We start from the raw sequence: 25,816 nt of genomic DNA on the forward strand, positions 1-25,816 counted from the left end.
TCTTGCTGTTTTGAGTTCCCATTTTTTGATCCCATACAAAAGCCATTTGGCTCAGCATGTTTCTGTGACCTCTGTGATCAGGAATCAGGCAGAGAAGACTGTATCCTGGGGACTTGCTGGCTAGCTAACTTAACCAAAATAACTAGCTCCATGTTCAGCGAGAGACCCTGTCTCAAAAACAAACTAATTGCAAAGTCATAGAGCAACACCTGTTGCTCCTGTCAGACAGACAGACAAGACACACACACACACACACACACACACACACACACACACACACACACACACACGAGCTAAAATTGCTTAAATTAACCTTCATTTACTGTCAAAGCTGACTCACAGAAACTGTCAGCATTTGCCTAGGCTCCCTGGACCTGAGTGGGCACATGGAAAAGGTTCTGCAGGTATAGTTGGGTAATAATTGGTTTCTAGGGCTACCTTTTCTGTCTTCTTTAACTACTTTTGTTTCTTTATTTTTTTTTCTGTTTTGTGGGTTTATTTTTTTGTTGTTGTTGTTGTTTTGTTGTGGGTTTTTTGATAATATTTTTTCTAGCATTTGAAATATATGTTTATTTAGAAATAAATTTAAAATTCACTCTTGTGGCTTATCTAGATTTATATCCTAAGAAATCCCCCCCCCCCCCAAGACAGGGTTTCTCTGTGTAGCCCTGGCTGTCCTGGAACTCACTCTGTAGACCAGGCTGGCCTCGAACTCAAAGGCATGTGCCACCACCGCCCGGCCCTAAGAAATCTTTCATGCTCATACAAACAACCTCAGTTAAACTCAATGAGACATGCACACAAATACATCAGAGTTGGAAAGGAGGTTCAACAGGGATAGGAGGGGATAAGAGCATAGTGAGTGAGCTATATATATCCAAATTCCTTCAAGGAAGATGTTGTTATGAGAGGTATCTTAGATCGTGCAGGTTTAGGGAACATTGCCTCTCTGCTTTTGTCTAATATTTTAGTCTTTACTATCTGAATAAATCTCTGTAGGCAAGTGTGCCCATTTCTCTTTGGAAAGTGCTGTTTTCTTGCTATTCCTCACTTGTCTTTCTGTGTGTCAGACTTGAAAAGCTGAGTCAAATGTGGCCACTCATATCATTCCTGAGAGGACAGCAGGGGAAGTATGGAACGCATTCCTAAGTAATCAAGTTCTCTGAGACAGTCCAGTCCAATCCCCCAATTCCTACCACCCCCCCCCCATGATGTACTGTACCCATTAAAGGGCTTTCTTCTGTTAGTCTTGCTGTGGCTCACATGTTAGCTAAGAAGTCATAATGTTCAACTGTAAAGGGGTAGCAGATGAGATTTCACTAACCCCAACTTAACACACTGTAGGAAATACTCTTTGAAAAGAATTAGGAGTTTTTAGTTGCAGATGACATAAAGTGCCTTTAACAGAAAGGAAGGAATAATGCTTCATAGCAAGTTCCTGTCTTGGAAAGCAGACGTTTAGGAAACAGGGTGCAGAGGCTAGGAGGTTGAAGGTGCTACAGTCCCCCTTAGGACATTGATGGTAGACACTGCAATGCGTGCTCCTGCTGCCCTAACTACATCCTGGCTGCTGTCTATGAATACTTGGTCTTCCAGTGAGATCTTTGAAGAACCTACTGTTTCCTTGTACCTTGCTGCCCACTTTGCAGGATTGAGTGTCTAACAAGGGAAAGAAATACCCGCTAACTAGTTGGCATAAGGATGGCAAAATTTCCTTATGAAATTTTTATACTTCATCTTCTTTTCAGAAATTTGTAACTGTGTTTACATATAAAAAGCTGTGGTATTTGTTTGTTTGGACTTTGTAGCTTCCAAAGCTTTGGACAGTTAATTTCTTTTGCTTATAAATCTAGTTGATCATGGTGTGCATACTTGGTATTTATGTGTGTGTTGACTTTCTTTTCAACTTATTTTTCTTTTAGATTGTTTTTGCCCTTAATGAATTCTGTGAGGAAACTGCTTTGATTCCTTTTGTAGACACAGCTTTGTAATGCGTTTCCCTTCTATGCTGTGTCAGATTCAGATAAGCATTGACTACAGAAATTGATGGGTTATATTTTGCTCAGAATTACTGATTGTTAACTCTGCTTTATTATTGTATATAATTAAAAAATATATTTTCTATTGATAGCTCGTAAATAATCAGTTAACAAGTAGAAAAGATTGTTAATATATCTCCTACTGACTAGGCGTTTTTTTCTCTTGGACAGAGACTAGAGAAGTGAAAGGTTTAGGGCTCCCTGTCTTTTTCCTGTTTCCAGCATTATGCACCAGTCAAGCATATGGAGTTCTAGTTTCTTTTTGTTCTGGTGCCCACTCGGACCTGTAGTTGATACTGTTTTTATGTTGTTCTTCTTATACACCACTTGGCTGCTGTCCTGCATTCATCTGTGAACACTCCTTCGGCCATTTTGATGACAATGTACGTATGTTTTAAAACTGAGCTTTGTGAGCTCTCTGCAGCTAAATTGTGTTTTTTTTGTTTTTTTTTTTTTCCTCTTGAATAATTTGTTCATTGCAAAAGAGAATTCTAGAGAGTCCTACAAGTCCCTGGCTTTGTTACTGTGATTGCTGTTGCAGTTCTGAAACAGCGTCTAACTCTAACCCAGCTGACTTCAGATTCAGTTCTATAGACCTGGCTGGGTTTGTGTTTACATGTGTGTGGTGATAACATGCATGCACCATGGCACTTAGTAGGTTTGGTTTTCTTTCTTTTTTTTGAATCATGATGTTTTGTCTTTTAAAAAACAACATTTTCCTCTGTGTTACAGTTACCCATGGACTTACAGTTACATCCTCCCTGTGGTCTTCTTTTAGATTGGGTTGTGGGTTCCTAGGCTGCTGATGACGTGAAACATTTGAACTGCTTTATAGAGCAGTAGCGTATCTCACCACACCAGTATTTCCTCCCTTGTCTGACGTAAACTCTGAAATTACATGAACACTTTCTCCCCATTTCCTGACATTTCCAGAGTTGTAGTTTCCTTTAAAAAATTATTTATAAAAGAGAACTAAGCAACCATTTCAACATTTTTTTTTAAAAAGAAAAACCTTAGAAATTAAAAGGTATAAAGTTCCTAATGTTTTGCTGTATTTTTCTTGTAATTTGCTCACTTCGGGCACCTTACTGTGATATAAATGTATCATATCATACTGCTCGGTGTTTCTTTTCTTAATTGAAAATAGAATTTTTTCATATAATATATTCTGATTATGGTTTCTCCTTTCCCAACTCCTCCTAGTTTCCCCCACCTCTCCTACTATACAAATTCACACCTTTCTCTCTCTGTTATTAGAAAACAGGTATCTAAAAACTAGTAGAGTAAAATAGAATAAGAAAAAAGCAAACAAACTGGAATAGGACAAAACAAACAAACAAACAAACATGAAAAGCACAAGATGCACATGGACGCAGAGACACATGTTGCACACAGAGGAGTCTCCTGGAAACAACTGGAAACCATACTATATGTCCAAGAGATCTATGTTCTTGGTTTTAATTTACACACACACACACACACACACACACACACACACACACACACACACACACACACACACACACCCTGTTCTGCACATTTCATAGTGATTGAGCACATTTGGTGCTCATCAGTTTTTCTGAACTCCTGGGTCTTCCTGATCTTCCCAACTTGAACTGATTGCCTTCCTGTGTGTGCAGCCTGAAATACCCCTTTACTATCTACCCTTCTTGAGATTCTCACTTTTACAAGTTGAGCTCCCTGGTTTCCAGAACGTTTCGTGATTTTCTACTCCTAATATCTTTTACAACTGAGATAGTGTATGGAAAACAAGTGACTTGTTGTATAACCAATGCCTTTATTGTATACTCACCCATGATTTATAGTCTGTCCTGTATAGCTTTCTAGGCTGAAAGTAATTTTTTTCTGGAAATCAAACTTTGTATAATCTAGTGTTGTTAATGGCAGTGTCTTTGTCTTTTTGTTTTTATGCCATTTACTTCTTTTCAAACTGACTTTAGGGTCTGGCAATATCTTTGGCATTTAGAAATAACATAAAGATATATGGCTCCATTTGAGGCTCCCCACCCCCCTTTTAAAAAAGATTTATTTATTTTACATAGATGAGTACACTGTCAATGTCTTCAGACACACCAGAAGAGGGCATCAGACCCCATTACAGATGGTGGTGAGCAACCATGTGGTTTCTGGGAATTGAACCCAGGACCTCTGGGAGAGCAGTTGGTGCTCTTAACCCCCAAACCATCTCTCCAGCCGCTCCACCCTCCTTTTATTAGTTCTTTATCCCTTCATCTTAGACACTCATGTTGAACCTGGAGATATAGTTAACGTGGCAGAATGTTTTCCTGAGACTCTAGGTTTAATTGTCAGCACTGCATAAACCCAGTGTGGTGACACAGACCTGTGTGATCCCAGCACTCTAGGGATGGAGAGAAGAGGGTCACGAGTTCAGGTTTATCTACCACCACATAGTGAATTCAGGACTAGCCTGGACTACGTGAAACTGTCTTTTTTCCTTTTGTCTCATAATTAATTCTTCACCATTATACCTTACTGGGTCTTCTGTTACAGGCCTGAAGATTAAATAAATTTACATTCATAAAGTACTTAAAATAATACCTGGCAAGTAATAAGTGCTTTGGTACCTGTAATTACTGTTTGGTTTCACAGCTGACTGGAAGGAGTGGTTCTTGGTTTGACTCTTTCCTTTACTAGCTTTACACTTTGGGCAAGCCTCTTCATCTCTTTGAGAGATTTACTTCCCTTCCCTGTAAAATGTAAATTCTATCTCTGCGATGTTTGTCAGGGACAAGAGAAAGTATACATGTGAAAAATGTTTGATAAGCTTTGTACAGGATTACATTGCTATTGTACCTTTCAAATATCTTTTTTTTTTCTATTAAGAAGACTAAATTTAAGCTTTTTTTCTTTTTTTAAGAGCACATGATTGCTTATGATTTTCATGGAAATCCTTGTGAGCTGGGTGCACTTGGGAGCTGTTAAGATTGCTTTGTCAAGACATGAGTAATTATTGGACTGAAGACATAGATATGAAAAAAGTTTCTTATAAAGTCGGCTGTATAAATCTGTGTAATGTAATAATTTTTAATGAATTAGGGGTTATGTATTTGGGTTATTAATAGTATATGAGATTAGAGTAAATAAATCTGTTTTAGACCTGTGCAGTATTAATGTGATTTGAAATGTTAGTTCATTTTTAATAATGGTGTTTTTTTGTTTTGTTTTAAGGTTTTTGGATTCAAAGCATAAAAACCATTACAAGATATACAATCTGTAAGTATGCTTTTTAAAAATTTGTCTCTGTGTTAAAATAACAAAGTAAAAATTATTTTTTTTTTTTGTTGGAGATAAAATTTTATTTTAATACAACTGGATTCCTCAAAACAGTTGAAGAAGTCTGATGGAGAGGATGTTGGATCTCGAAAGTGGTGACGAGGTGCAGCAGCCTTGGCACAGACTCCTGTTACTTGATCTGCTTTAAAAGACTTGGCGCCTAGCCCATCCTTGAGCCCATAATCATGTGATAATTTGAAATGTAATCCATGGCGGAGCTGCTGTTAGTGTTAACGATGGCTTCTGTGGAGACAGACTCCAGGGTGGATGGACGTTTGTTCCTCTGTACTTGTTGATCAGTTTATTGAAACAGCTATTTGAATATTTTCTATGTATAATCTAAATAAGTTTTGCAGCATTGTTTAGTTACCTAGGGATTGCCCATTAGAATTTATTGGTCTATTTTTAAACCTTTGTTTTCTTTTGACTTTTGGAGTAGTGATGTGAAAATGAGAGAGGAAAGCAAATCATTAAACACCTTTTGTCTTTGAAGACCATTTTTATTTTTCCCAAATACTGAGCATTTTTTAAATTTTAAAATATAAATTACCATTTTTCTATTATGTCCTTTTATTTTCTATACCTATGATTTATATAACAGGATTTATATAACATGTTTTATTTCTTTTAATTTTAGGATTATTTCTTTGCAAGCATAAATTTAAAGATTTTGAAATATTTCTACGGCTTTTCTACTAATCAAAATCAATAGGAGTACCTATTAGACCTGGGAGGATGGGCTATGGCAAGTCAGGAGATTGATAGCATAATGGTATTTGTAATATGGCAGATAAGTCATTCTGGGCAGGTGGTGGTGTATGCTGCCTTTGGTGGGGTTGTAATAATAAAAGGTGGATAGGAGAACTACAAAACTGTTTTCCAACAGCTGTATTCAGAAGGTAGCTGAAAAAGGACAAGAACTGTTGAAGGCTGGAATTCAATAAATGAGTCGTTTTGGACTCACACTGTCAGGATTGGGGATTTAGAGAGGTCCCAATAGGGAAGTAGAAAGACATCAGAAGACACATTCTGCCTAAGTCGAAATTTTATGCCTGTTAAACATATCCAAAGCACAGGGAGGAAATTCTTTTCATTCCTGTGTATAGTGGCTTCCTGCTCCTAGAATTTAGTAGGCTTATGGTATCTCCTTTGTTGTATTTTAGTATAGTTAGAGGTGGCATTGGATGGGCCTAGAAACTTGACTTGAGTTTCTAAGCATTTGATTCTCAATTTAATGAACTATCTATTAGTTGAGAACAACCTTTAGTGCATGTGAACTTATTCCCATGTCATCTGGAACAGAGGCTTTCAGAATGACAAAGGACCTAAAGGGTCCTTTTGCAATGCCTTCTCATCTTACAGACCAGGAATTAGGCCTAGGAAGTTAAATGAGGTGGCCAAAGCAGGTAGGTGCTTCAAAACAGACTACTGCCCACTGTTTGCACCAGAGTCTCCCCCACCCCTTTTTGTTTGCTTGTTCTTCATTTTATTTACTTCAAAGGTTTAAACATAGGGCCTAGAGAAATGGCTCAGCAGTAAGAGCACTGACTACTTTTCCAGAGGTCCTGAGTTCAATTTCCAGCAACCACATGGTGGCTCACAACCATCTGTAATGGGATCCGATCCCCTCTTCTAAAGATAGCTACAGTGTACTCATACATAAAATAAAATAAATAATTTTTTTTAAAAAAGTGAGTACCTCCTCTCCCCTGCCTACTATGTATCTGATTTTAGGCAAGTGAGACAAGCAACAGTAGATGTTTCTTTTCCTTTTTTAAAAATTTTTTTATTTCTTTTTGTCTTAGGATAGGAATTACATGTAGTATGTCTTCCCCCCCCCCCCCTTGGGAAATGTGGATGTTTGGAGATCCTAAAGTATTTTTCACTGGACAGATGTATGATTAGTAGTTTGTGAAACTTTTTATGGCAGCAGTGTTGTCTATGAATGAAGAGCTATCAGCAAAAGCTCTCTGATAATCACTAGCTTATCTGTTTATAGCAAAATAATCACTCAATTATTTTAGAAAGGGCAACAGTTAATCAGGTTTGTATGAGTGTCTTTTCATTTTTTTATAGCTTCATGTTCAGAGAATACAAGATTTTAAGTTTATTTTATTTTAGTGAATATTTGATATACTAGGCAGACATTTAAGAGCGTTCCTTTTATGTTAAGATTTCCTTTGTAAAACGCTGTAGAGTAAAGAAGAGAGCTTCCTACCATGTAGTTGTACAGCAGGCCCAGCAGTCTGAGAACTTGTCTTCTGGTTTACTCCTCCCTTCCTTCTGTTGCCACTTTGCGGAACCTCTTCTTTCCTTGTTCTTTTCATATAAGCCAATTTAAGATAAGGAAAAAAAATGTCTTTTTAATTATAAAGAAAAATTTAAGTCCAAGTTTTCTTCTTTACCCTCTGACTCTTTCTCTTGAGCACTGTAAGATGGGCAGCCCCAGCATGTCCCCCCTGAAGCCCCTATGCTTGCCTGTAAAGAGCTGCATGCTTTTTTCCTTTTTCTCCAAAGCTAATTGTTAGGTCTGTCTTCAGTGACAATACTGCTCCTTTTTGTGCTGTAAAATGTGTCACTGCTTTTTCATTTAAATGTGAGTGTTTTTGTTATGTTGAATGAAACTGTAATAGAAGTTGTTGGATTTTGTTTAGTCAAGGAGACTAAGCTTGAGTTCCTGTCTCATGGTCATTACATGTTGTGATTAGGGAAGCTTTGAAGGGCCTTTTCAAATTTTAGCTTTTTCATCATACATATTCCTCATATATGCACATTCCTCATATATACAGCGGGCGTATAAACTGTGATTGTGAGGGTGAAAACATGGATATCAGTTATAAGGTATGCATATCCTGTAGACTTCAGTTGTCACTGTTCCTTTCTGAAATATCACCACCTTAACTGATACATGACAACCAGTTTGTAATGGTGATCTTAAGCAGTGTTCATTAAACCAAACTTTGGAGAGTGTTTTGAGAGTCTTTCTCTGGGGTGGGATCCTCCCCTCCCTTCCCCTCCATTTCTCCCTCCTCTCTCCTCCCTTTCCCCTCCCCCTCCCCTCATCTCACCTCTGCTAGGCAGCTGTGATCCCTGACCTTAGACCCCAAACCAGGCAACCGGAAAGTGTGGAATAGTGAGAAAACTGACTTGTAGGAAACTGACAACAGTTTCTTAAAGAGTATGTACCTAGCTTCTTCTCATTTCCTGAGTGTATCCATGTTTCTTGACTGTGCCCCACTGTGGACTCTTCACTACTGCACCTCTCAGAAGAGCACAACCACCTAGCTGCCCTGCCTGGAGTTCTAGCACTTGGAGGTGGAGGGAGGAGGGAGTTCAAAGCCAGTCTTGGTTGTATGAGATCCTGACTCAGAGAAAACCAAAGAGGGAGGGAGAAAAGAGAACATAAATGTGCTCTTTGTGTGTCAGCTTTTTTCTTCCTATCTCATTTTTAGGTAAGCACACACAAGATTATTTAGGAAGGATGCATATGTCATTATCTAATACATTTTTTTTTAAGCAAAATAGTGTATCAGGTAATACACTGAAAGAAAAAGATGTGTGTGTGTGACTGCAAAGGTTGATTTGTCTTAGTTCTGATCCATTGGGCTGTAGCTTATGTATCATTTGTTCGTCTTCCTGTGAACTGGGTTCTGAAGTGCAGTTGAGGAGTTGTGCAGATTCCAGATGCACAGTTCAGGCCCACAGCTGTTTTTTGGAAAGTCTTGGATCAGTTTTATTTTGGTACCTAGAAAATTTCAGTTTTCAAAAACAACAACAACAACAACAAAAAACCCAACAACCAAACCAAACCAAACCAAATCCATCTCCTTTGTGTTACTCAGGTATTCACTGTGGTGGGTTAGTTAATGTTCAGCAGGTATGTTGCTTAAGCAGCCTCAGATCGGGTTCTGCTTGAGTTGAGATTACCTATTTATAACTTTGGGGTTTGAGATATGAGCCTAAGGAGTAATGGAACTTTATTTTAAAACAGTAACTTATTTTTCAGTAATTTTTTTCTGTTTGTTTGTTTGAGAGAGGGTCTCGTATCTCAGGCTGGCCTAGGACTCACTAAGTAGCAAAAGCTAATCTTAAAGATACAATCTTCCCCATTCATTCTTCCAAAGTGCTAGGTCACACAAAGCGCTAGTGCTGTGGTAACACTTCCAGCCTATTTTAATAACGCTTAAATGTCTGATTTCGTTAATAGTTGGAGTCTCCAGGATGTTTCTGACCCCACTAATATGTAGGATACTCTCTTGATCTTACTGATATTTATTTTATAGCCTGTTACTGCATAGTAGCGATGATTAGTGTTATTGAAAAGCTAAGTGTTTGTCTTATGGTGTCAGTATTTTACTATCAGTGTTTTTTAGCTATTTTATTGTGATCTGATATTAAAATTTGTACTTTGAGAGATCATTGGAAATGATGACATTTGTATATAAAAGACTAAAGGTCTGGTTTACAATTTTTAGTAAGCATTGTGTTAATAAGTAAATTAGTATCATTTGGTTGTCTTGTACATTTTCTTTGTTCTTTTTCTCTATTTTAACATGTATGTTTTAAATAATGGCTTAAAATTGTTACGATCATCTGTCAGGTAAAGATAATATTGAGAGTAGCTATTCATAGGTATTTGTGAAATAATATATTCTAAAGTCATGTACAGTCTTCATCCAAGAATTACAGGGTCAGTGTAGTTGTATTTGTAGTGTTGCATGTTGATGTCACAAATTATGTGAACAAATATATATACACAAATTGCATGTATGCATTTAACCTTTTATTAAGCTTTGATCTCCTTTATTTAAGATAAGAATGATAATAGCCCCTACTTCAGAAGTCTTGAAGCTAACCAAAATAATGACTGTAAAAACACTTAGCACAATGCCTGGCATAGTGGAAAGGATGGATAAATGTTGGTAATATTGATACTCTTCCTTCCAAGTGTGAAAGGTAACTTTATGCCATATTTAAACTTTCTTGTAGATGTGCTGAGAGACATTATGACACCGCCAAATTTAACTGCAGAGGTATGTATAAACATAACCATAGCATATTTGTAACTAAAGACCAATAGACTTCTTTTTCTGCCTGGTGGTAATTGTCAAGATTATTGAGATAAAAAATTTAAGAATAGCCTTTGGCAGTTTTAAAAAATGAATTTAATTTTCGAGTTGTTCTTTAGGACCTATCAATTGTCAGGAAAACTAAATCACAGAATAGATTGAGAACCAGCATAGGTCCCTAAACTAAACTAGGATAGGAGGGGCTTATTGAAAACAATCACAGGAAAAGAACAACCATTTTAACTTTTCTACATAAAAGAATGACATAAAGTTAGGAAAGGATAAAGCAGTCACGCCACAGGTTCTCTCAAACTGTGCTCAGAACCTTCAAGCACCGAGGACTAAGTGAGAACAGTTTCCGGAGAGTGTTTCTTTTGTGGGATAGACAGACCCTGGCTGCTGCTCAGTAGGAAGCATGCCATGGCCGAAGCTCACTCAGCTTTACATTCTAGCAGACTCTGGAATGTTTTGTGTGCCACTGGGGAAGTGAGCTTGGGAGCACAGTTAAGTGAAAGCTGGCCTGCAGCCCCTTTGTGATTGTAGTATGTATGCCATTGTTTACCATAGAGTTTTCCTGTCACGGAAAGGAGTAAAAGGATTGTTCTTGTGCCATTTTACGATGGTTTGCTTCAGGATATGTCATAGTTTTTTACATATTAGATAATTAAAACAGTAATATCACCAGGAATTTTCTTTTCTTTTCTTTCTTTCTTTTTTTCTTTTTCTTTTTTTTAAAGATTTTAAGATAGGGTCTCAGTGTCCCAGAGTAACCTTGAACTCATTGTTTAGCTGAGGGTGACTTTGAACTTGTGATCCTCTGATCCTCCTGCTTTTACCCCCCAAGTGTTAGGATTACAGATTTGTACCACATTCTCTGTTGTGTGTTTACTTAAAGCAGGGATGAGCCCAGGGTTTAGTATCTGTTAAGCAAGCACTTTGTGAACTGAGTTACATCCCTAGAGCTCACACCAGGACTTAAGGATCTCAATAGGGTAGAATCAAAACCAGTAGTGATAGAACTGAAGTCTGGCTTCTAGACAATAGCACCTGGCCTTCAAAAACTCAACTCTGACTATAGAGAACAAAGACGTCTTAGATTTTTAATTCATGTGGAAAAGATCTGAAACCTAGTTTGGTAAACTTTACTTCAGTTGTATGTTTTTCTGTGAGTGATTAATCTCAAGCCATGTATATGCAATTATATTTGTGAGACCATTTTAAAAATAAGTCACTGGGTAATTTTATCCTGAGATAGAAAAGTCAGTCATCTCCATAGTTGACTCTATTAATAATCTATACTTTCTTCAGAGCATGTCTGGCGATGACGTACTATCTGTTACTGCTCCTGTTAGAAGTTACTACTTGGCAGAAGCCTAGGTGACATGCATTTGAATTCAGCTGTACTGATGGCTGTGGCGTGTTCCCTTCATGTACAGATCCCTCCTTCCTAGAGTGAGGAGCACAGTGCTTGTTACTTTGTCTACTGAAGACATTTAAGAAATTAGTAAAAGACTTTGTTTAAAATCTAGCTTTAATAAGTAATAAAATTCCCTGAAAGTTAGTCTTCTTTTTAGCACCAATAAGTTTATATATAACTTTTTTTTGGGGGGGGGGGGGGGTCTTTGAGACAGGGTTTCTTTGTGTAGTCCTGGCTGTCCTGGAACTCACTCTGTAGACCAGGGTGTCCTCAAACTCAGAAATCCACCTGCCTCTGCCTCCCAAGTGCTGGGATTAAAGGCATTTGCCACCACTGCCTGGCTATATATAACATTTTAAAAGTTAACCTATGTTTTTTAATTAAAAATTTAAAATTTTCTTACACTGGATTATCTTTTTGCAATAGTTGCACAGTATCCTTTTGAAGACCATAACCCACCACAGCTAGAATTGATCAAACCCTTCTGTGAAGATCTTGACCAATGGCTAAGTGAAGATGACAATCATGTTGCAGCAATCCACTGTAAAGCTGGAAAGGGACGGACTGGTGTAATGATTTGTGCATATTTATTGCATCGGGGCAAATTTTTAAAGGCACAAGAGGCCCTAGACTTTTATGGGGAAGTAAGGACCAGAGACAAAAAGGTAAGCTGTTTACTTTTTTCTCCTCTTTGTGGACCAAGAATTTATTGGGAAGCCAGTTTCTCCCTCTTGCTTTATTGAGGTGTAATGGACAAATAAAGTCTAAATCTACTTACAGGGCATGCTTGATGCTTTGAGAAATGTTACATTGTGGTTACACAGTTGCATCTACTTAGTGTATCCCTCATTCCTGCCCTCTTCCTTAGCTGTACTGAGAACATATGTGACCTACCTGGAGCAGTTTCGAGGCACACAGTATTATGTGCTGTTGACTCTTGCTGCTATTCTGTGTGGTCTAGGTGTCTAGCTCTTATTTTTTCTTGTCTAATAGAACTTTTTCGTACATATCTCTATTTAATAAGTTAATACCTATTTTTAAGCCATCCTTTTGTTTTGTTGAGATAGAATCTCCCCATAGAGTTGAAACTGGCCACTAAAGTGCTACCATTACAGAAAACAGAAGTGTGCCCAACACTTCCAAAGTTTGTAATCATCTCATTTAGTTTTTCTCTTCATGTTGCTTTTTTCTGATAACACTAGCAGACTTAACCACTAACTATACTGGAAATCCTTATAAAGATAATTAAATAAAAGCACATATTAATGAAAATTATGACATTTGAGAGGCATACATGAAAGCAAAATGGGTTTCGGTGACAACTTGAATGCTAGTAAAGCACAGTATTCAATTTGATGGCAAATAAAACACTTTCTAATAGGGGTATTCACTAATATAGTTAACTAACCAAAGAGTCATTGGTTATTCAGAAAACTAAAGACTGAAAATGAGTGACATGTTTTATCTATAGTACAATTGAAAACAAAAACAAATTTTTGTATTGCTTTTTCAGAGGACCTATTTCGTTAGATAGTGGAAATTGAAAAGTGTTTATTTAATACAAAGATTTTTTTTTTTTGCATGTTTCTCTTTCTCCAAGGACAGTGCCTATATTACTTCAGATTAATTGAAGAGCTTAGGATAGCCATGAATGTGGCCCAACACAAGATCATAAACTCACTTAATCTTTGAATTGTTTTTGCAATATTTTTTATAGACATTGTAAGTGACAACATCAGTTTGCAATGTGAAGGGTTGGACATGGCTGCTCTGGGGAGTAAGAAATTTGAAACTGGATTCTAGTACTTAATTTGGACTTGTCTCCCCCACCCTCTCCTCTCTTTCCTTCTGCCTCCACCCCCTTCTTTCTTACCCCTCTTCTACTCCATTCTTTCTCTTCCTCCTTTTTTTGGGCCCTGACTTTATTTGGCTCAACTTTGGGCCATGCCTGTCATACTAAGGTCTGTGGCTGCAGCTGTCCTGGGTCCTGTTCTTTCACCTGCTTCTTAAACCCTGCCACTGTAATTCTTTTGAGTTTGTATAAGGATGTCAAGACTGTTTATTGGTGGGAGTTCACAAAATTACATCTTTAATGCATTAAAAAAGTCAAGCTGGAAAATCAGATTTAAGCTAGAGACTCCTCATCTCTGACTCCTGATAAAATGTGTAAATGTTCTGTTACTCAACATGTGTGTGGTATGTGCATAACTATAAATTGTTGTTGGTTGCTTTCATTTGCCCTCAGTCTTAAAAACAGAATATAAAGGAACCTCTGACAAATTATGTCTCATTTCTCCCATTTAAAAAGTCAGTACCCGTTTCCTGAGAACAGCAGGTATCTAAATGGGCTGGTCTGTTCAATAGTGAAATTTATGAGAGGGCTGTTCTTACACAACTTTTAAAAGTTTGCCATTGTTTGACTTATATCATCCTTGCTCTCCAGTGTTATTTTTACCCTAGTATTGGTGAAAATAAATTATGAAAACTCTTATCTCACATGAAAGTAATATGGAACATATACAGTTTTTGACCAATTAAAGTAGTATGTCAGATAAAATAGATATGGTCATGTATTAGTCTCTTTGCCTTCAACATCATTAGCTGTGGGGCAGAAAAGGATTATGGACCAAATGGTTTTCACGTTGAACCATTAAACTGTTTGACAGAACAGCACTGTCTGGCTTCTGGATATTAGTGGACCTGTGTGCAGTGAAGAGCTCATAGTCCCTCCTGTCTGTTGGCAGAACCTCTTGAGAGTCTCTCTTGATTGAACGTCTTGGCTCTTGTAAATTTGGGTCTTTCACAGCAGTAGGTTTTTCGTGACAAATCTTGCATAGGTTATGATTTAAGATTTGTGTCCATCAGCAGGGGAACTTTCATGGTCGTAGAAAATAATCTCTTAGGATTAATGTGATTTTTTTTTTTTTTTTTTTGCTCCCCACTGTGGCAGTGAGTGGCCAGGGCAGAGAGGTCATCCACCTTGACTAGTGCAGGAAAACCAGAGGAGCTGCAGATAAAGCTGCTGCAGAGAATGGAGGGTTCTTGGGGGCAGAGGATGTTCTTAGCCATTTTTATTTAACTTTTTTACATTAAGATTTTTTTCAACACAATTTTTTGAGAATACAGTAAATCATCACAAATATATTGTATGTATGTATGTATGTATGTATGTATGTATGTATGTGTAATACAACCTGTGGATCTGGTTTTTTGGGCTTACCATTTGGATAACCAATAGGTATGCTCTTTCCTCTTAGCACTCCTTAGTTACCAGTAGATCTTCATCTAGGGTTGCGGCCTGGTCAGCTTTCTTCCATTCTAGCATGTTTGTTGTCCTCCTTGCTCAGCTCATGTTTGGTAGTCATGTGGATAAGACTTTATGGGTATAGCTTCTGACATTCCCAGTAGTCATTCTTCAATAGTCACTCTGACAGCAAACTCCCTGACTCTGCCTCTTCGGTCTCTCTGACTCTTCCACAATGATCCCTGAGCCGTAGGTGCAGGAGCTGTGTTGTACATGTCTCAGTTGGAACTGGGCTCTACAACTCTGCCTTTTGAACTGTTGAAGTTTTCTGCAATGTTCTCCTTGTGCTACAAAGAGAAATTTCCTTGATGAGGGGTAAGCACTACACTTATCTATTGGTATAAAGATGAATTTAGAGTATGGTTATGGAGTATGCTGATTTAGTAAGTTAGTGGTTGCAGGTTCTCTTCCAAGGTGCATGGCTTCCCAGCCCCAGTTTCCAGTACCAGGCGCAGTATGTCTTTCTTCAAGGGGATTTAAAAAGTCTATCTATTTGTTCATATCTATCTATCTATCTATCTATCTATCTATCTATCTATCTATCTATCTATCTCCATCCATCCATCCATCCATCCATGTGAGGCCTGAGAGATGGAGGCAAGGGAATGTCATCATTTTTAAAACATTTCAAAAAGGACCCCTTTTTAAGAAGACCTTAAATTATTTACTGATAATTTATTCCTTTGTTTTTATTGCCATGCATATATTTGATGGAAACTTTGTACTGACTGTACTAAGAACTCAGTTATTAGTAAGTGGTACTTCTGATACTTCTATGGCCTGCCTTGTATTTTAAGAGAGAAGTCAATGTTCGCTTTGAAGAAATGGATGAGATTATTTAACCAAAGTCCTGTGACCCTCCCAGCCATTTTCTGCCAGGAGCCTCAGTTACTTGACTTTTTTCTGTTTTTGTTTTTTGTTTTTGTTGTTGTTTTCTTGTTGTTGTTTTCCTTTTTCTTTCATTCTCCCATTCCCCTTTTGTGATGGTGAGGACTGAGCGTGGGGCCTTAAACAGTGATACACATTGTCCCAGTGAGCTCCATCCTCAGCCCTTGTTTGACCGAGGCATGTGTTAAACTCCATGACCTTTTAGTTCTGCTTTGTTTCTATTGTTTGCTAGTTTAGACAAGGATTTTCACTTGAGACAAATAATGGTTGTAGAATGGTCTAGGCTTCCCTAAGCTCTGCTGCCACCCATCCTGTCTTTCTCCCTTTACTTCTTCAGAATTGTCAGCGTGTGTAGAGAGTGATGAGATGCTGGGGTATGAGAACCGCTTGGGGTCGTCTGTGTCATTATATTCAAGGGTTAGAGCAAGACTCAGGGTTATTTGAACTTTCCTGTAAATTCTGTTTCCAGTCCAGGGTAAATGTAGGAATCCAGGTTAGGCACAGAGGCCAGGTTACGTGCAGGAGGCCAGGTTAGGCACAGGAATCCAGGTTAGGTACAGGAGGCTAGGGTAGGCGTAGGAAGCCCATGTAAGAAACTGAGGTCTCATGTTAATCTGCCAGTGTAAAGATATACAGCCTGGTGACATTAGTTTTGTTTCCCTCTACAAGGGAGGAGAGGTGTTTGTGGAAATGACAAGAAGCCTTGGAAAATGTTACAAAGTGGGGCCAGAGTGAAAAGATAGCTAGGGAGGTATTTGTGAGTGAAATGTGAAGCCTCTAGTGTCATTTGGTAAAATGTTATAATACCTGTGTCCTCCGTAGAACTGTTGTTGTCAGCAGACACTCTCTATCTCTTGCCATTTCTTCCATGTGAAAGTGATAGAGTAATGTAAATAGAAGATGCAGGGCTGTACACATTGTTAGAGATGTAGCTGGTGCAGCTGATGTTTAGCCATTGTATTATCACTAAGACTCCTTAGGTAATTTAGTTTAGCATCTTACAGCCACATCAGTAGGATGTGCTTAGCTGATGCATAATTAATATACCTAGACAAGTGTTTTGGATAAGTTTATATACAGACCTAAAGGAGAATCCTTATGTGTTTTCTACCTTTAAATTATTTAAAAACAAGAAAGAATTTTTGAACCAATACTGTTGACTAAGCTGTGTTTTACTAAATGGTTGCTTTTGCATTTTAAGCTACGATAGCATTGGAAAACCAGATACAGATAAAAGCTTAAGATATCTCTATCCCAGGAATGCTTCATTATAGATGACATCAAGGCCCAGAAAAGTGAATTGTGATCAGAATTTGTGACAGTGTCAGTCAGTTTAAGACATCATTTAGAGTACAAACAAGTCCCTTGCTGTGTTATTCAATTTCTCTGTATATTAACAAGCTTACAAATTCTTAACTGCAAAAGGAACTTTGAAACTGTTGAGGGTATTACCTCTTTATAGGCTTTCCTGAAAGGCTCATCAATGCTGATGGATTTGAAAGGCTTCTCAATTTTATGCTTTTCTTTAAAATCATAGTGTTTAATGACCCCCCCCCCCCAAAGTTAAAACCTTGGAGTGTTTAATCTCTAGGTTAAGTTTCAAATCTCTTCAGGGAGAGATTGCTGGTCTTGTAAATATAATGCTGGGCATTCCCTTATAATGTTTGCAATTTAATTTTCTCAAAGCTTTTAAATGTAAAGAAAAATAAAATCATTGCATTTATAGGAAGAGGATAGAACTGGAATTCATTATTTTAAGTAAAACAAATCTGATCAGGAAAACTTGTTTTCTCTCATGGGAAGAACCTAGATTGGAGGTATGCATACCACCAGACTAGAAAGGAGACTTTGGGGGGTGGAGGTAGGGGGTCGCAAGGGGCGGGATCTAAAGGGAAGAGTGTAACCTGCTCCACACGTAAATGCAGAAGAGGAACTATTTAGGGAGGAAGGTGACTTAGAAGGAAGTGCAGTGATACCTCTATGTGGAAATGTCATAACGAAACACGCTAGTAACAAAGAATAAACAATAAAACAAACCTTAAAAAGGCACCACTCCTTTGCCTGCTGGTCAGAGTGGTAGTAAAATGATGGATATGTTTTTAGCTCGCTTTGCTTACAAGAAACTTAGCTGAGTATAGTAAAGCTGTTTCAATACAACTGAGAAATTCTTCCTAGAAATATCTTATAATCAATATAATTGATTACTCAGAGTGTGGCAATGTATACAATGGAATCTTGCATGCTAGCTAGGAATTCCTCTGGTTACATTTGTGCTACTTCTTGTCTTTGGTGTTTCTGGATTTATACTTTGTGATTGTTAAGTGAGAACTTCTAGAAATTAATACTTAAATCTGCTTTGTAGTTTGTAGGGGATTAATATTACTAGAATTGTCTGTACTTTGCTTATATTTGTAATTTTAACTATGGAGGGACCATACGAAGCTGAAGAAATTTGTGTTCTGATACAGAATCTTTATCTTCTTTCTTTTATGTTAAAGGAGGAGGCACTTGGCTTGTTTTTGTGGGGGGAAAAAACTGTAGACTATGCTTAGCTTCTCAGAGTACTATAACCAGGTCTTGACATGATGCAGATAGGATATGTGAGCTGATCATAAAATGTAGCATTGTGTTCTTAATGCCCGAACAATACTTGAGGCTTTGAATAATGCAGGGAAGTTCAATAGTTGCTACTTCCTATAAAGAAAAAAATATCCTAATGGTGAAGTGACTGCTTAAGGGAACAAGAACTCATATCTTTATTCAGTAAAGCAAGTATGTTACCTACTTCACTGAGAATTATTTACTTGTATAGTTGATATTTTGCTTTATGAAAGTGTAGCAAATTATCCAAACTCAGTTGAGAGTAAATCCCAACTGAACTGGTTGGACCCCCCCAAACACATACCAACTTAGCCCTGCCTGTTCTAAATTATCTTCTGGGGTTGGGTCTCACTTGTTCTTTGCTGTTAGCCGTCCATAGAGTCAGAAAGCTATGCAGTTTTATGCTTTGAAAGATTTAAGTGGCTACTTGATATAAAGCCCATCTGGGAAGATCACAGTGCCCTGTTATGTCATAGTCTTTCTTTGTCATACTCAAAACCTGGCTTTCTAATTTTGAACCTTGTATTATCCCTGCTATACTAAGTTCTACTTAATATTTTCCTTTTCTTTTTGCTTTCTAAAATAGAAACTAACACCATAGAAAAAAGAAAAATTGCTGTTTTGGATGTATGAGTTTTTCAGTTTTAGGTCCGAGAAACCCAAGAAGGAAGAAACAGAGAAGACACAGAGGGAGACATTTATTGACTAATATGATCTAAAGTCTGGATGGATCTAAATGCTCAATAAATGTCAGGAATCTCTCCTTTCTACTCTCTTCCTTTTTTTTTTCCCCTTGCCTATGTTGATTTCAGATAGGATCTTTGCAAGTAATATCTAGCTGTGGTCGCATAGCTTTAGAATTACACTCTTGACTATTTTAGCTGCAATGGGAAAAGAACACCCATTTAACTAGAAGTTCTTAGAATAGGTTCTGATTTCCCTGGTTTAAAGGGTGTGGTGTGTGTGTGTGTGTGTGTAAGATTTATTTTATGTATATGAATACACTGTCACTGTCTTCAGACATACCAGAAGAGGGTGTTGGATCCCATTACAGATGGTTGTGAGCCACCATGTAGTTGCTGGGAATTGAACTCAGGGCCTCTGGAAAAGCAGTCAGTGCTCTTAACCACTGAGCCATTCCTCCAGCCCGCATCTACCTCTTTTGAACCAAATGTAGTCATGTATCTGAATTGAAGAATAGGCCCAGCACCTCCAAACCACAAAACTATCATTAGTGCTTCTAAGGAAAGTCCAGGTGAGGAAACAGTGTTGGCTAGAAATGATCTGTGTCACCTTTGTCGCAAAGATTCTGTAAGTTACAGTTCATAGAACTAAAGCATTATATATTCCAAACTTGAGAGGTTCTTCATAGAGGGAAAAATTGAATTAAGAGAAGTTATGGCTTCATTCATATCACATAGCATTCGTGTTTCAGGTTACCTGAGTCAGATTCATGTAGGTCTGATGCTGGGTTTGAGCAAGATAAGCATGTGCAGCCCTACTCATTTCTTATTAAAGTAGAGACAAGGCTGGCCGCAGTGTGCACTTGGCAGATAGAGTCAGGAGGATCAGGAGTCAAAGCCACCATCAGATATTCAGATACATCAGATACGAGTATGTTTGAGGCCAGCCCTCCCCCCCGCCCCTGGGGAGTTGAAGTTACAGTGGTTGCCTGTGGTATCACAGAGGCCTATAATCTCTGTTATAGGCTGTTGGAGCCTGAAGCAGTAGGATACACACTTTGGGGCCAGCCTGGGGTACATAATGAAACCCTGTCTTAAAACATAAAATATGTGATAATGCTGGGCAATGGTGGCGCACACCTTTAATCCCAGCACTTGGGAGGCAGAGGCAGGCAGATTTCTGAGTTCGAGGCCAGCCTGGTCTACAGAGTGAGTTCCAGGACAGCCAGGGCTACACAGAGAAACTCTGTCTCGAAAAACGAAAAAAAAAATGTGATAATATATACCTTGCAATGTTATGGGAATAATAGAAATGTATTTTGAATATTAGGAAATAGCTACAATAAGTACAGTTTGTTCTCATAATATTAGTAACCATATTCTTTTGTTTACTGAATTACTGCCTTGTGATTTATTGTGGTCATTCAGAATGTAGATCTCCCTCTTCATGCCAATACTTTTTATTAGGTTGAAACATTTATGTTATTTCCGAGTTTAAATATGAAAAATATTTTCTAGTTCACTAAGAAAGTTTGCTCAAATAGAAAATGACTTTTTTTTTTGGTTTTTCGAGACAGGGTTTCTCCGTGTAGTCCTGGCTGTCCTGGAACTCACTCTGTAGACCAGGCTGGCCTCGAACTCAGAAATCTGCCTGCCTCTGCCTCCCAAGTGCTGGGATTAAAGGCGTGCGCCACCACCGCCCGGCAAATGACTTCTAAGAAGTCTAAGTTGTGAACTTACCTTATAGATCATCTAGACTCTGAATGAGTAGAAGATGAACGTATACTGTATGCTGTGTTGTGCCACGCTAATTCAGTATAGTAGTCTTATGGTGGTATTATACATCTAAAAGATGTATGTCCTCCATATAAGTCTGTTTTTTAAAGAGCCAGCCAGGCATGGTGGTACACACCTTTAATCCCCAGCACTTGGGAAAGCAGAGGCAGGTGGATCTCTCTCTATGAGTTCCAAGACAACTACACAGAGAAACCCTGTCTTGAAAAACCAAAAGAGAAGAATTAATGAAGAATACACTAGGAAAATTTAAAATTCCAAAGCAGGTGACAGGCTTTTAGTATCTCAATAGCATTATAATAAAAACCATAAAACTGATCAGAGACGTCATTTTAGACTAACACAGGAGATCCTTCACATGGACAGTGAGCTGTTAGGGACTTCTGTGTCAAAAGGATGCATATTTGTTAAGCAGAAGCTAGAAAAGGAAAACAAGAAGAGAACAACAGTGTTAGAAATCTTCAATACAGTCTAAGGAGGCACAAAGTAAAATATGTACACACTGAAGAAAGTAATGAAATGCTTGGCAGTATCCACTTACTCAGGTTAATAACTCATTAGACTAACTACAAATTCCCACGAGCCTTCAAAGTACAGCCCTATTACCTGTTTGTGATGACAGCTGAGTAGAGCTGCAGTTTAAAGTTTAATTCAACTTTAGTCATTATGGAAATTTAGAGCCATTTTCTTGAATGATTTTGAGCCATTTAAAGAAAGATACATTAAGATTATTCACCAGTAGAAAATGAAACAAAAATATAACTGAGTGAACTGAGGAAAGGGTGACCGAGTTGGACTAGCAAATTGAACACTGACTACAAGAAACAGAGCTGGTGTTTTTTGAATGGTGTTTAGGGTTAATTTGGGTTTTTGTAACTGATGCAAAGATGAATAATGTAGCACGTGTTTGTGTTTAGCCAGGCAGTTCAGTCCTAGCTGGTGTACGACACTCTGGCCTTGCTGCCTAGGCTTTTGCGTGGTGCGGGCTTCCCTCTGCATTACTACTGCCTGTGAGCTCTGTGAGCTCTGTTCACACAACTGCTGTTGATCTGAGTGTTGCTTACTTACATATCAACCCAACTCTTTTCAAAAGGATGAGTTATCACATGCTTGTGATAACTGTGGTCCTTCCCATCGCTTGAGAGAACCTATAATGTTGAGAACTGTTTACTGCTGTGCACAAATGTGAAATGTGTACCAAACTAGAGAGCAAGAGACAAACACCATCTGAACGTTATCAGCTACTAATTTGACAACCTGCTCTTAACGACTTGCATTGAGTTTTTTTTAAATAATTGTTTAAAGATTTTACGATGGGGTCTCATGTGGCCCAGGGGTTGACTTTGACCCAGAGTGCTTCATCTTCACAAGAGCTGGGACTGCAGGCATATGCTCCATGTGCTTTATACAGCTTAAATTTTCTTTAATTTAATCTTTTGGCTAGAAATAAATTAATGTGGTTCAGAAATTTATGTTGTTAAAAACAACTGTCCTCACCCATTTTCTGTCCGGTGATTTCCCTAGCTTGCTTAGCTATGCTATACTTGACCTCCATAACTGTCAGTCACAACTTTGCTGCAGTTGCATTAATAAGGTGCTTTAATATGAACTTTATATTAAATTTAAATATTAAGGATACTCTTTAATGAAAACATTCCATGTAGTGGCGTTGCACGCCTTTAATGCCTGCACTCAGGAGACAGAGGCAGAGTGTGGTCTCTGTGAATTTGGGATTTTGAGGTCAGGGCAGCCTGGTCTACAAAGCAAGTTTCAGGATAGCTAGAGATGCACACAGAGGAATCCTGTCTCAAAAAGAAAGAAAGAAAGACAGACAGACAGACAGACAGACAGACAGACATAGAGAAATAAAATTTAACTTATTCCAACATTTATACAACTATCGTTTCTATAACTGTTACTTAGTGTTTGTATTTTTTTGTTTATTTTAATTTCTTTTGTGTAACTGGATTTACTGTTTTATCCTCATGCAAATTCTATTAAGCTTCATGTTACTGTACAAATTTTTTTAAAGACGCACATTGAAGTTTATATTTTGTCAGAATTCAAATATTTTGACTATTAAGTATGTGATTTCCATTCTAGCCAAAATCTTAAATTGCAAATCATGATTTCAAGTGGTTTTTATCCATTTTTGTTTTTTTGTTTTGTTTTTTTTGAGACAGGGTTTCTCTGTATAGCCTTGGCTGTCCTGGAACTCACTCTGTAGACTAGGCTGGCCTCGAACTCAGAAATCTGCCTGCCTCTGCCTCCCAAGTGCTGGGATTAAAGGCGTGTGCCACCACCGCGTTTGTTTTTGTTTTTGAGATGGGGGTCTGCCTCTCTTTGTAGCCCTGGTTGGCTTGGAGTGCACAGAGATCCACCAGCTTCTTTCTTCCACCTGAGTTCTAGGATTGTAGGGTTGTAAACGGCCATTTATTCATTTTGATACACATGTAGAGCAGAGAGACAGAGGGAGGGGTGGAGGGAGAGAGGGGACGGGGGGAGGGAGGGAGGGGGGGCGGGGGGGCGGGAGGGAGGAAGGGGCCAGAGTCCAGTATTTGCTGGTCATTGTATTTCTTTTATACTTTCTAGCTTTTATACATTCTGCTTCACCAGCAGAAGAGAAGGGTGTTTATGTCTAGAGTTTTTAGCACAATAGAAGTTTAGATTCCATCAGTAAATTAAAGACCCTTTTCTTATTAACATAAAATACCCATTTTCTGCAATTCTGTTTGTTGAGACTGGGCCTCAGGCTGGCCTTGAACTTATGATCTCAGTTGTAACCAAGACCAAGATTACAAGTGGGTAGTGCATGCCAAAACTGCTGTGTGTTTTAAACTGTTAGACTTAATGCTTATTATTTGCCTTATATTGCTTTCTTTTTTACTAAGTTATATTGTGAGTAGAAAAATACTAATTCATTAGTGAATGAATTGTTACATGGTGTGTGTGTGTATCTGTGTGTGTGTCTGTATATGTAGGAATGATCATTTATTCCTTGGATGTCCATCCTCTGGTGTTGTCCATCTTGTTCAGACAGGGTCTCTCATAGGTCTGGAATTCACCAAGTAGGCTAGGCTAGCTAGCCTGTAAACCCCAAGAATCTGTCTGTGTCTGCCTCCCCAGTGCGGATGTTATAAGCACATGTATAGTTACATGGTGCCTTTTAAAAATGGGTATATGCATGGTGTAGGTTGGCTGACAGGACAGCTCAGCGGCTTAGAGCACTGTTGCTTTTGTAGAGGACTCGGGTTAATTCCCAGTACCCATACAATGGCTTATAAACATCTGGAACTCCAGTTCTATGGCATGCCTTCTGGGTTTTGTGGGCACCAGGTATACATATGGCACACATACATATATGTAGGCAAAACACTCACAAAATATTTAAAGAACTAAGAAAAAAACATATATGTGGGTTTTGGTTCATTCATGCTTACTGGTTGAGCCATCTCAGCCTCCTGTGTTTGTGACTTGGGGGTTAGAAAGGTAGACATTGGTTGATTGGTTTCTGGTGGGCTTGGAACTATATAAACCCTGGGCTAGTTTTGAAAAGCACTCCTCTACTTCAGCCCTTTTAGTGGTAGGATTTCAGGCTTGGGACATCATTCCTGGTTAGGTTCCCCCTTTAAATGTCATGTGAACTATGCCTTTTCAATGTTTGTAATATTTTCTAAGCCATTTTATGCTTTCCTAGTTTCTCCAAGGGATGGCTGTAGCACAAGGATACCCCTTAGTGCCTCTGTTAACAGGTTGTATTGAATATTGTTCAACTGCTTTTTTTTTTTTGGATTCTAAGGTCAGAATCTCATTTTCTATTGCTTTTTCTGCACAGAGGCAGCACATTTCTCTCCAGTGTGCTGATTCTGATATGCTTTTGCTTAGAAAGTAGGTATGCAGGTTTGTGAAACTTACACCCCCAATAAACCCATCTTTGTGAGGAACCTTGGGTATATGTAGCTGTAGCACAGAGGCCATTGGCTGCTGTTTGAATACATGGTGGCCTTTGCTTATTGAGGTCATAGATCAGAGCATTATTTAATATTTGAATAAATGAGGTTTTTAATAACTACATTTTAACAATATCTGATATTTTCTTTTCTTTTGTTATTGCTCTTATTTATTCTAATATTGAGTTAGATTTAAATGCTAGCCACTTAAGGAGAAACTTTGGAATAACCCCGTTATAGCAATTTTGTATAATAACTTGAATGAAATTTTTGTTTTGAATTTGACATCTCTTTTTCTTTTGTCCCAACCCCCCACCCCCCCAAATCAGGGAGTAACGATTCCCAGTCAGAGGCGCTATGTATATTATTATAGCTACCTGTTAAAGAATCACCTGGATTACAGACCAGTGGCACTGTTGTTTCACAAGATGATGTTTGAAACTATTCCAATGTTCAGTGGCGGAACTTGCAGTAAGTGCTCTAAATTCTCATCTTTCTATGTGTCGGAAAACTTTTTTTAACCATATCTAAATGTAAGTTGGAATTAAATTAGTTCAGTTGTTCAGCTCATTGGGTTAAGAAAGCTAACCCAATGAATTTTGGTATTCTTGAAGTCAGTTATATTTATGGGAGAAAATATTCCATGTTACAACCACCAGATGCAGTCTCTGGTCTGACAGAATAACTGAAAGATGCTCTGAGTGGCCAGTGTGAGAATGGCCTCTGGCCATGGCAAGGTCTTTCATCTGAGGGAGA

At 38.2% G+C, this 25,816-nt stretch overlaps 1 protein-coding gene across 1 annotated transcript in view; it reads left to right on the forward strand.

The window, feature by feature from the left end:
* The window catches only part of Pten (phosphatase and tensin homolog), a 70,567-nt gene that overhangs the window by 32,524 nt on the left and 12,227 nt on the right, over positions 1-25,816 (forward strand). Inside the window, exons 3-6 of the mRNA XM_034488286.2 lie at positions 5,250-5,294; positions 10,344-10,387; positions 12,267-12,505; positions 25,390-25,531. Coding sequence (XP_034344177.1) covers positions 5,250-5,294; positions 10,344-10,387; positions 12,267-12,505; positions 25,390-25,531 — 470 coding nt within the window. The remainder of the gene's footprint in view (positions 1-5,249; positions 5,295-10,343; positions 10,388-12,266; positions 12,506-25,389; positions 25,532-25,816) is intronic.

Source organism: Arvicanthis niloticus, chromosome 1 (genome assembly GCF_011762505.2).
Source record: "Arvicanthis niloticus isolate mArvNil1 chromosome 1, mArvNil1.pat.X, whole genome shotgun sequence".
Classification (NCBI taxonomy): Eukaryota; Metazoa; Chordata; class Mammalia; order Rodentia; family Muridae; genus Arvicanthis; species Arvicanthis niloticus.